Here is a 13141-nt window from a genome sequence, read left to right on the forward strand (position 1 = left end):
AAGTATTTTTTCATCTTCTAGACATCAGTTTATGGAACGCTTATGTGCTGTACAAGAAACATGTTGGTAAAGATACATGTTGGTAAAGATACAGTTTCTATTAGATATTATCGACCGACTAATTGAAAGATATGCAGCAGAAGAAAGAAAAGCTCGACCTAAAAATTTACAAACTCTGCTAAGACTGACAGAGAGATATTTTTTAGAGGTGATTCTACATACAGACAAAAAACTATGACTTGCAAGACAGTGCTATGTGTGTTCACTGAAAAAAAAATTACAACGGCAAAAGAATTAGAAAAGAGACTAGGTATTTTTGTCCAGACTGTGACATTGGACTATGTCTCTTGCCCTGTTTCAAGATGTATCACACTAAATCAGATCTTTAAAAAACAGGGTAAGTAAATGTAGTTGTAGTACTTGTAATTTAAAATAATTATGCAGTATCTGCAATCGGAAATAATTGTGTAGTAATATGCACAACTGTAAATTTAACTTCCCTATAAGGCAACCATGAGAGAGAAAAAGACAACTTCCAGGCAAAACACAATTATTTTATGCCCTGTAAGAAAGTTGTTATAAATGCTTAAAATAATTAGAAATATTACTTTTAGTAACATTTTCCAGCTTACAAATTTAAAATGAACAAAAATATGCAATAAAATAATTTGACATTTTTTGGATCAAATTCATAAAAAAATGAAACTGTTAAGGGATATTGTTTTTCTACAAGAAAAAAATCAAATAAATCAAATTATGCATTCTAATAGAACTGCCGACATTCAGGCTGAGAAAATTTCAATAATGATCACATATGCCACTACTAGCATTATATGTTTGCATTTTGTTGTCTGCTGTTGCTGCACATCCAGAGTTGTCAGTTGTCTCAGTTTTGCTGTAGTGACACACGTCTATCACATCTGTTAGTACTTACTGACTTTTTTTCTTTTTCTTTTATTTATTTTTTACTCACTACTGCCATGTTACTCTCAAGACCAGATAAAAAGAGAAAAATGAATTTTGAATGATATGCTTAAAAAGTAGAATGGAGTGTTAATTATATTTTTACAGAATGGCTGTGCGAAAAGAATACAATATGCATCATTACCAAACTAAGCATGGAACACAATATTCAAAACTCACAGGAAATGAATAATCACTAAAATTGAAAAGTTTAAAACAGAGTGATTCATCACATTGCAATTTATTAATAAAAGTAAAAAATTATAATTAATAAATAACTAAAACGTTCAGGTAATAGATGAGCTGTTTGCAGAATAGAAAAACACATCATGAAGAAGTATTAGTCATCATTTCTATTTTTATATACAGTACACTCCCGATTATCCGCGGAATTGGGTAGCGCGGCCGCCGCGGATAACAAAAATCGCGGATAATCCGAAAAAAGCTAAAAATGGGTATAGCAAAAGAGAAAACAGTCATTCCAACTTTGAAAAATCGTTTTATGTACAATAAAACGTAAAATAAACAGCAGGAAATGTTTAACTAATGCTTAATATTTTAGCATATCACTCAAAACTAATCTAAAGTGCATTCTGTTAATGAAAACAGAAAAGTGCTTTGTACTTACGAGAGGCGTCAAGGATACACAGAAAAATTAAAACATATGTACTGTTTTAATACCGTAATGTATTATGTAATTACAAGAGCATAACTGTAAAACTACACCATTTAGAAGAAATCAGTCATTTGTGTTTGCTTCTTGCTTTGGAAACATTTTCTCTTGATCAAGGATTGCATTTTTCGTAGCATAAGTTTCTCGGCCAACTTCGCGTCGTCTTGTTCTTCCAAATAGCTCAGCAGTTCGTCGACTTGTTACAAAGCTGCTTCGTGAGTCTTCCGCATCTGCACAGTGGGCTCTTCTTCGCCTTCACTTCGCTCTCCTTCATTCTCGGTCTCTTCCCTTGCTTTCTTCATAATTTCATCATCTGTCAAGGGTTCGAAGCCAGGTTTGTTGACGTCACACTCCAACCACTCGTTAATGTTTTCAGCATTGATGTTCTCACCACCCGCAACTCTTTTCACCATATCGACAAGAGTTGCCGTGGGCGTGTCTACATCTTCATTCTCTTCTTCACAACTTAAAGGGGTTAGGTTGTTGTTGGCTTCAACATTAGGCATGAGTTTTCTCCATAATTTATGAGGGTTGACGGTTTCACTGAGTCCCATGCAGATGCAATATTGTAGATGCTGTCCAAGATTGTGTGGTGTTTCCAAAACTCTTTCAGATCATAACCTTCTTCAATTTTGGTCATTAGCAGCTTGGTTTCGTATGTTCTCTTCATTGTTGCAATGACTCCTTGGTCCATGGGTTGGATTAGTGCAGTAACGTTTGGGGGGGGAGAAACATTGCAAAAATTTGCCCATCAGAAGACTTTAGCACGCTTGTTGCTGGGTGAGAAGGTGCGTTGTCGATCAATAGCAAGAGCTTTTTCAGGCAGGTTTTTCGATTTAAGATGTTTACGCACTTGAAGAACAAAGATTTTTTCGAACCATCTTGAAAAATGTGTCAGTTCATTCATCCTCTTTTTTTGGTTGAAAGATAAGCAGTAATCAATAGGCAAATTTTCTATCCTTGTGCCTTTGAAAGATCTCGGTTTTTTTTTTACTTTCCAATAACAACAAGTCTAAGTTTATGTCCACCGGTAGCGTTACTGCAAGACATGATAGTGATCCTTTCCTTGCTGCTTTTATGACTCGCCGCTTTACTTTCACTTTCAGATGTTAAAGTGCGAGTGGGAAGATATTTCCATAAAAGTTCCGATTCGTCGGCATTGTAAATTTGTTCAAAAGATAGCTCTTCTTTTAAAACAAATTCAAAAAATTCATGGTGGAAATCATCGGCTGTCACCATTAAGTTTCTCCCCGTGATGTCCAATTTCTCGAATTCCATGTCGCTGTTTAAAATGAGTCAACCAGCCAGAAGACGCATCAAAATTTCCTTTCAGGCCTAACAACTCAAAATTTTTCTCTTCGCCTCAATGTGATAGGACCATTTACAGGAGTACCCTCTTTTCAAACTTGAGCTAACCACTCTGTCAATGCCGTGCCTAGCTCATCAAAGGTAGAACCCTTCATAGTTTTTGGCATTTTCATTGCGGAAGCACTGTCCGACATTGACGCAAAGTTCATCAGTTTGTCTCTTTGGTTTAGAATGTCATGCACTGTTGTTTCTGCGATTCCGTAATCCAATTCCATCTGCTGCCTTGTAGCGCCGTTTGCTACTTTGGAAATTAATTCTAGTTTTTGCGCAATCGTCAATACAACCTTCTTTCATTTTCCTGACATTTTAAATCGGTAACGAAAAACACAAAACCAAAAAGCACAAGCACTGAACACAATAAAAGATAAGAAATTAACTCCGACTAGTTCGCAAACACTATCAGGCTTAAACTAACAATGGCGAGTGGGAGGAAGTGGACGTGTCAGTAAGATTAAGACGAGAGAGGGCGGTGGAGCGGGCACTGCAAGGGAGAGTAAGAAATCACTTACTCATCAGAGGGTAAGGTTTCGAGAAGGCTGAGGGGAAGGTTCCGAAAAAGACTGGGATATTTTTGCTATAAACAAGCACGATGTTTAGCAAATTTAACATTTCGCCCAGTTTTGTGAAAATTTTTATTTTCTTTGCTTTACGCTTGTATAAAAAAAAAAAAAAAAAAGACAGTGTGCTGCAGGCGCGGATAATCGGGAGTCTACTGTACATCTTAGTCTTCACCAGTACCCCACTAGGGTAGTTCCGTACTTATCGGTCAAAACTAGAACAATGTGCAAAATGTACAATTTTGGACTTTCATGCATTAAAAAAGTAACATGCTTTTATCAGCTTTCTAACTGTAACTATAACTATATAGTGGAGCACTGTTTATACGTCTTTTAAGGGACCATTCACAAACGACATTTCCAATTTTCGCCAAGGGGTACCCGTAAATATACTTTACCTAATTATTTTACTATCAATCTAACACATATTAAAAAATTAACAATTCTTATTTAGATTAGTGGTTTTATGTTATGAAATATGAAATATCGAAAAAATATACTTCATTTCTTCCTTCTTTTTTTGCATTTTTTCCAAATGCTCATTTTCTCTTTCAACTTGCCCCTAAAAATGTAGATATTCAGATTTATAATTAAAGTTATATTGAATTATCTATGAGAAAAATTTAATATTAAAAAAGTAAAACTTCACTTGTAATCCAGCCATAAATGCATCTAATGGGTCTTCCTCACTGTCTGAATCTTTATCCTGATTTTGCAAGTCCAAACCAGGGCTACCAGGTGCAGGGATATATGCAAGCGTGTTAGTATTATTAGGAACTTCGTCTTCATCTTCTTGTTCAAAATACCTAAAGAATAAATGAAAATTTTTATTCAGATTTAAAAAATTATGTTTTGAAATGAAGCTTAAATCAATTTCAATGTAAAAAACACATAATTTTTCTGCTACATTTATATATATTTTAATTTGACTGACAAATATCAAACATATTTTGCACACATTTCATGAATTGCAAAAATTAAGAAACATTAAAAAATAATGCAGCCTTGATTATACAAACTGGGTATCTGAACTCACTAAAATTTGTTTAGATATATTCAAATGAATATTGCAGGAACGCCTGGAATAAATTACAAAAGTAATTTGCAAAATGCTTCAAAATTTTCCAGTTACTTTTTTTTCCCTAATACTTATTTATTTCCTTCTACATGTCTATTAATTCTCAGAATAACATTTTTGTCTTTAACTATTCTACTGTGCCTCTCCATACACTTTACTCTAGTTTTTTATTTTTGTATTGTCTATGACTGTAATTGCTGAATAATAGAAGTTTTTATAAGCATTTCAAATTATGATACTAAAATGCCAAAGTATTGTACTTTAATTAATAAAAAATTAATCAAAACATATGAAGCAGTTAAGTGCATTAGCTGTAGATTTTATAATGTTCAAAGGTCACCACTACATGTTTTTTGGAAGGGCAAATTACCCGCCCACCTCCAAAAGACTTAAAACAAACTATAATTAAAAAATAAATAAAAATCTGAAAGCTTCCAGATTTTGTATTACTATAAAGGTTTAAAGTTTATAGTAAAAACCTTTCACGTTATGTGCATTACCTTTATTTATTAAATATTGCAAAATAATTTAAAAAGAGCATATCTTTAGAATTTCCGATACACAGTCTCGCGCGTTGGAGATAAAAATGGTCCTCACCGTATAGTGTTGCCATTGTAATAAAATAAATTCCAAATTCAGGCTTCCAGATGCCCATATTTGGGTGGAAATGTACGTTATGCAAAATTTGATGGCTCTATGTACCATTGTTTTATCACAATGCGAGAAACATACACGCATTTATGGAGATCCTTCATTATTTAATTTGTTTAAATATAATACAGGGCAACAATATTTGGTAGCAACAATTTGAAAAGTGGTTCAGACTTTTAAAGTTTTCGATGCAAAATGCTAAAACAAAATTAATAGCCCTTCTGGGCTAAACTTTCTTCATTAAAACAAATAACATTTTTGAATGGGTGATTTATTTGAAATTCTTTTTGAATGTTAGAAATATTTTAGTGGGGTAACTCTTAATTCTTTTTTGGCACTGCTTTACACTAACATGCTAATTATCATCATCAGGTGGAAAACTGCCATTGCAAGAGACAAAAGATATTAAATTTAAATTTACCTACCACACACACTGACAAAGGGCCAATTTCCATTGTATTAAACTTGTGTCTTTGGTTTCAGATTCTATCCACTTAAAAAAGTGGATATTTTTTTTTAATAATCACACTTCTTAATTTTAATCTTTATTTTATTTTTAATACCAATTCTAACAGATAAATTTAAAATATATTTAATGTATAATATATCCAATTATAATTTTTAAGTTTTTGCAGCTATTAAAGTTATGCTTTTGGTTTCAGATTCTACCCACTTAAAAAAGTGGATTTCTTAAAATAATAATAATAATAATCACACTTCTTAATTTTAATCTTTATTTTATTTTTAATACAATACACAGTCCGTAATCCGGACGTCCATTATCCGGAATGATCTATAATCTGGACCTCAAAGCAACAAACTTCACGCATGCGCGTAGAGAATGCACATACATTACGCGAGCGCATAAATAATGCGCATACATTATACATATATCTGGTAAGATGGCATGCAGAAATTATAAAATTAAAAATATGAAACCATAATTTATGAAATGAAGAACAATTATGATCTAAAGGGTATCAAAATTTACAAAAAAAAAGCTTAATATTTATTTGTTTAATTTATTAAACATTTTTTTCAATGCAAGTTGTTTAAGTTGCTTCGTTTTATGTGATAATACTTTCTCTTTAATTCTATAAACAGACATAATTTCTTGTTCAGTTGCAAAGTTCCGCTGTTCAAGTCCTATAATTGCTGTGTCGAGAATACCGACTAATTTGTCAATCGAAATTTTTTCATTTTCAATAACCTCTGTGTCACTTTCCTTCACTATCGGAAGCGAATTATAATGACGAGGAATTTGATTTAAATCATATCAAAGACGGAGTACATCGAAATGAAATACTACATTTAGTAAGGAATTATAAGCCAAATAAAATAAAAACATCTGCCCTGAAGATAAGGATAGTGCTGACAGATCAACTTCCAATTTATTGCATGCTGCGGCGTCCCTCCCTCCGCCGCAGAGCAGCGTGAAATTGATAAACAGATTTCGGAATGCTTAGAGAAACGAAGGATATGCTTTTATCCATTTTTTGCAGCAATTCCACTTTTGTTTAATGGACTTCGAAACATACTTTCGCTTTGTAGATCCTTTACATATTAGTAAATATATATTGGAAATTTTATTTGACATAATCGAAAGTTCAAGCTTACTTTTATAAAATTGCTCTAACAGTCTGCAAAAAATAATAAGCCGGATCCAATTCGAAAAAACAACGCAATCTGCAACATTAACTGAATTAGATAATTTTAGCTTAGCTTATATTGTCGGTTCAGGCAAGGCTGGAGTCTTGCAGTTTGTTTTAAAAGTTCCATGAAAGTCCTTTGAAGTGTATAATAAATGAAGTAATCGGCATAATGGTTAGGAACGTTGACGAACAGTCTTTATGAACCGAGGAGAATAATGTCACACCTGAAGACAGTACGCTTTGAAGGAGAGAGAAAGTGCAAAGCAATGGGTGCAGTACGATATCATGTTGCAGGTAAAAAAATGCCTTAAATTGCTACCCGAAGCTTATACCGTCCGTTATACATTAAACACGCATGCATAAACATATTATGCACATGCGCACACACATATTCGCAGCCGTAAAGATCTTACGCGCATGCGTCAACGCGACGCATGTGCAGAAAGTTTGTAGCTTTGAGGTCTAGATTATGGGTGTCCCGAATTAACGACTTTTGACTGTAGAACATATTCTTCACTTCTCTATAAAATATCTCCAATACTTTTCTGAAAAATGAAAATAACACAAATACTCAGAACTTTTTTTGTAAGGAGAAAATTATGAATGTGAATTGCTAACATTTATATGAAAAATGAAAATACAATAATATGTGGTTTACTTGGAGAATTCTTGTCACAAGCAATGTATAAATAATCATGATTAGGACCGACGGCAATTTGTTGGTGCTTTATCAATAATCTTGGCAACATTTAGAAAACAGAAGTAGTATAAATAAAGGAGTACCGAAAATTTATTATCTGAACCATCTGAATACCAGAATATAACAATGTTATTCAGTCTGGAAAATGAATGCTTCAAAACAAGAAAAAAAATTTTTACTCACTCTTCTTCTGTTTTGGGCCTTTTACGAGGTATACCATAGGTAGCATCTAATGCATTTTGTGTAATTGCTTGAAGGCCAGTATATCCATGTTTATTCACCATTGTTGGAGGAGGCATTGCTGAAAGAGAATGCGCTACAGGTTGTTCTGGCTTTTTTCCGCCTAATGCAAAACCACCAAATCCAAAACCTCTCGGTTTGCCATCACCTCCTTTATGAAACATTATGAATACCTGAAATCTTAAATGGACATAACACATTTTAAAAATTTTAATGCAGAACATGTTCGCATAATTTATTCTTAGTTAAGATAATAACTTTTTTTGTGTGTGTGCGTGTGTGTGTACTTTTCTATAACTCAACCTACACTACCCTTCTTTTTTTTTAAATGCAGCACAATTCAAAATTTACTTATTAATACAGATTTACTTATTACTTTATTTACTTATTACATTATTTACTTAATACATAATATAAAATGTACTTATTAATACATTTTCAATGACCTCTGTGTCACTTTCCTTCACTATCGGAAATATAGTGCTCTCAAAAAGAAAAGAGTTAAGAAATAGTACAATAAAAATTAAGGCAACAACAAATTAATACACTGATTTTTTTTAAAGTTAGTTCTTAAAATATTTGTAAAATACACAGGGAATATAACAAATGAAATCTTGATTTTTTATGATTTTACTAAAAGTGTTTAAATGTAGAAATGCAATTAAATCCTAAACTTTCAAAATGATCAAAACAAAACATGAATATCTTAAAAAGCTAAGCTAAAAAAGGTACAATTTATTTTATTAAATGTCAGGGTGAAAAGTAAAATTTTACTAATGACTCTTACATTTAATTAAATTCACTTTTTTTGGCAAAAGATATTACGTGATTGAGTTGAAAATTATGAAATAATTTACATATGAAACAGTACACAAACTCCAGAACCTTTTTGCTATTTTATTAACAAAATAAACATAATATTAAAGCATAGGGTACTTTCTGATTATCTCAACCTCCACAAAATTTATTCAAAACATTAGTGATATAATGAATCAGCAAAAAAACATTTGGCTAGCTTAATAGCTTATAGGTACTATCTAATCCATAAATAGTAATAAAAAGAAGCATTTTATAAGAAGTAAGAATGTTTATTAAAAAATTAAGAAAAGTATATTTTAGGGTACCCCTTGGCGAAATTTTGCGATTTTTGGCGGTACATAGGATACTGAGTTTCTGCAATTCTTTGACTTATTATTTTGGCCTGCGTAGCAGCGATTTTTGGCGCAAAAACTGTTGATTCGCAAACCAAAATAAAAAGTAAAAAAATTCCCCAAACTCGGAATCCATGTACACATTGACCCATTTTCACTTAAAAAAATCAGAGAATTGCACAAACTATGCTTTACGCACTCCCTTGAGTTTGTCCATGTACACATTGATATATTTTCACATAAAAAGTCAAAGGAGCACCCAATTCTACAGCAGAGGCAAACAAAAATACATAATCTCAATAAACTACATTTTAAACCAAACAATAAATTAACACAAAAAAAAAGGAAAAACCTGTTATATATTTTAGCACTACACAAAGCAAATACTCCCTTATTTAGAAATCCGTTTCTCTTCAAGCTGTGTCACACAAAATTCTTTAATACCATCCAAAAACTTCCTAAAGTTATCTGAACTACAATCCGTATATAAGCGTCGCCACAGAAATTCACAAAAATAAGACTCAAAAATACGTAGTTCCGGACTACAGCTACTAAGTAAACCTTCATTTACACACCAGTCAATTAATGCACTTTTCCCCTTTCGTTCCAAATCATACAGAAACTTCAAATTAATCCTACAACATTCGGCCTTTGTACTGTCTAAGCAATGAAACAAGCAATGTACTTCCTAAGCAACACACACCACAAAAGCAGTTGCAAAACCTCCCATGATTCAAAATTTCCCAGAATAATGCAAATGATTACGTCATAATAGGGTTTCCATAACATTCAACTACTCAGGTTACCATAAATGATACAACTTGGCGATAAACGAAACAACAACTTGCCGATAATACAAAAGGTACCTTAAAGTCAACTCTAACCAAAATTAAGTTTATACGGCCAATATTTACATTTTTAGACCTGGTGAATATCGTTCAGCTAAATATAAAATATGTAAATCTATGTATGTGGTACACACATACATGAATATGCTTTTGTTGATGGTATATTAAAAAATATTTCTACTGAATGTTGAAACCAAATGAGCAGATAATAAGAAAGCATCAAAAATTCTTTTACTATTATAATTTGCACTTTGTGTATTACTACTAAAAACATCGGCTAATCTTTGGAATATGGTAACTGGTAGTTTGGCGACATTTTGGAGGCGATAAAGGTTACTAGCTAGGACTTTGGTAATAATGTGAGAAGCACTCAGTTCCGATTACGCATTATTTTGTGCGAGGGAAATGAGAGGTTATGAGATATGTCATGTGACATTAATGGATGAATTACAGTTGTTTAATCGGAAAAGGGGGGAAATCTGGAAATTTCATATTTAGCTATATTCTCTGTTGTGTGAAACGTGACATTAATGGACGAATTACAGTTCTTTAATCGGAAAAGGAGGTTAATTTGGAAAAGCTTCATTGTGTGTTGTGTGAAATAGGAAATATGGTGAAAATGGACATTTTGTGAAAAGGAGTGTAAGGAAGGGTACGTGGTTTGCTGAAAGTAGTTTGAGTATATGTCAAATTTTATTAATTTCTTATTACTTGGTGAATAGACTTCCAGTTGACTACTGGATTTAGGATTTAGAAATTAGCAGCAGTACTGCAGCGACGTAATGAAGATTCTGAAGAAGGTAAGTTAGTATTTTTAATCATTTGAGGATATTATTTTTATGCATTGTACTAAATGTAAGGAGTAAATAAATTAAAATGGTATTATTTGAAAATTGCTATTAGCAATGATTTAGTTTAAAGTAATTAGGATTGTAATTTAATTTTTATTAATTTAATGTAGGTGCTTATTTATATTTTAAGTATTGTTTTTTAATTTAATTATATTTTAATTTAATGATCGTGATTTTGTGAGTTATATGTTTGTAGTATTTTGGAATATGTTTGAGTAGTATACATTGAGTATTTTCATGAAATTTTTCTAATTTATGAGAAAAAAGCAGTGTACATGGATATAGTGAAGAGTGTGCGCAATGCCATTTTTGTGCAATTCTGGGATGTTTTTTTAAGTAAAAATAAGTCGACGTGTACATGGTTTAGTGATATTTTAATTAAATGATAGTTATTTTGTGAATTTTATGTTTGTAGGAATTTGGTATACGTTTTAGTTGAAGTAAACGTGCATGGAAATAATTTAAATATTTGACACTAAGTATTTGTAATGTTTGCGGTATGAATTCGTTGGTGACGTTTATAATATAATAGATAATTTAGAGGTAAAAGTTTTTAGATATTTTATTTATTTTATACGTGGAAATGTTCATATTTGGAAAGGGTATATACTTTTTCGCGATAAGGTAATTTCATATATGTTCTTTTTACCGGGTTTAAAGATTCAGAAAATTGTCATGCATTTTCGTGAAATTTTTCTAATTTATGAGAAAACAGCAGTGTACATGGATATAGTGAAGAGTGTGTGCGCAATGCCATTTTTGTGCAATTCTGGGATGTTTTTTTAAGTAAAAATAAGTTGACGTGTACATGGTTTATTTGTATGTGTTATTGTGAAAAACGCGCAAGGAGTTTGCGTTTGTGCACGTCTTCCCAATTTTGCAGTGAATATTTGTCATGATTAAGCAGTTTTGTTAGATAAAATTTCTAGTATAAGTGTAATTTGGCTAGTAGATTGTTGGAAAAAGTGTTCAGTAAATAAAAAGAAAAGAAACATAATGGCGGCGGAAGAAAAAAAATAGAGGGTTGCTGTAGCAGAGTTGGTCGCCAAATTTTCGCCGAAAAATCGCTAAGTTACCATAATCCAAAGATCAACCAAAACATTCACATTTTATTTAGTAATTCTACGCTCCAAGTGGCTAAACCATATTAAAAAAAAGCATTAAAAAATATTTATCATAATAGCTTTCAGTATACAGAAATGCATCGAGATGTGTTCTGGCCAGTTAAACCATTATAAATATCATCGATATTCTTATCAAGGGTGCAGTGCGTAAAAGTACACAGGCAGCAAAAATCAGGAGCGGCCAATTAAATATTTTAAATTCATTGTAAGTACTTGTCAGTACTTTTTATACAGTTTGTCATATGTAACTATTTAGTGAATATGAAATAAAAATTTTATTAATCGTTGAAAAAAATTTTTTTTTTAATTTTTGGGGCGGCAATCTTAGGAAAGTACGAGGGCAGACAATGGCCTAGAAATGGCACTGATAAATATCAGGAAAAAATAAGTCAAGGTGCAAAGTAAGAGAGTGATTTTGAAATGATAATCAAGAAAATATTTCTTGCTCATAGCCCTCACTTAAAAAACATCAGAGAATTGCACAAATTATGCTTTACGCACTCCCTCGAGTTTGTCCATGTACACATCGATATATTTTCACATAAAAAGTCAAAGGAGCACCCAATTCTACAGCAGAGGCAAACAAAAATACAAAATCTCAATAAACTACATTTTAAACCAAACAATAAATTAACACAAAAAAAGGAAAAACCTGTTATATATTTTAGCGCTACACAAAGCAAATACTCCCTTATTTAGAAATCCGTTTGTCTTCAGTCTGTGGCACACAAAATTGTTTAACACCATCCAAAAACTTCCTAAAGTAATTTGAACTACAATCCGTATATCAGCGTTGCCACAGAAATTCACAAAAAATAAGACTAAAAAATATACTACATAGTTCTGGACTACGGCTACTATATAAACCTTCATTTACACACCAGTCAATTAATGCACTTTTCCCCTTTCGTTCCAAACCATACAGAAACTTCAAATTAATCCTACAACATTCGGCCTTTGTACTGTCTAAGCAATGAAACAAGCAATGTACTTCCTAAGCAACACACACCACAAAAGCGGTTGCAAAAACCTCCCATGATTCAAAATTTCCCAGAATAATGCAAATGATTACGTCATAATAGGGTTTCCATAACATTCAACTACTCAGGTTACCATAAATGATACAACTTGGCGATAAACGAAACAACAACTTGCCGATAATACAAAAGGTACCTTAAAGTCAACTCTAACCAAAATTAAGTTTATACGGCCAATATTTACATTTTTAGACCTGGTGAATATCGTTCAGCTAAATATAAAATATGTAAATCTATGTATGTGGTAC

The 13141-nt window shown here is 32.1% G+C and overlaps 1 protein-coding gene across 2 annotated transcripts in view; it reads right to left on the minus strand.

Moving 5' to 3' along the window:
- Nucleotides 1–13141, minus strand: part of LOC118200513 (ATP-dependent RNA helicase DDX42) — a 137170-nt gene that overhangs the window by 94257 nt on the left and 29772 nt on the right. For both annotated transcript variants that reach the window (XM_085814842.1, XM_085814843.1), the window contains exons 2-4: nt 7826–8062; nt 4211–4367; nt 4062–4123 (exon numbers count right to left, since the gene is read on the minus strand). In XM_085814842.1, the coding sequence (XP_085670968.1) occupies nt 4062–4123; nt 4211–4367; nt 7826–8046 (440 nt within the window). In that variant the 5' untranslated portion in view covers nt 8047–8062. The remainder of the gene's footprint in view (nt 1–4061; nt 4124–4210; nt 4368–7825; nt 8063–13141) is intronic.

The sequence above is a fragment of the Stegodyphus dumicola genome, chromosome 4, assembly GCF_044657685.1.
Source record: "Stegodyphus dumicola isolate Sdum_Otavi_A_Nest chromosome 4, ASM4465768v1".
Classification (NCBI taxonomy): Eukaryota; Metazoa; Arthropoda; class Arachnida; order Araneae; family Eresidae; genus Stegodyphus; species Stegodyphus dumicola.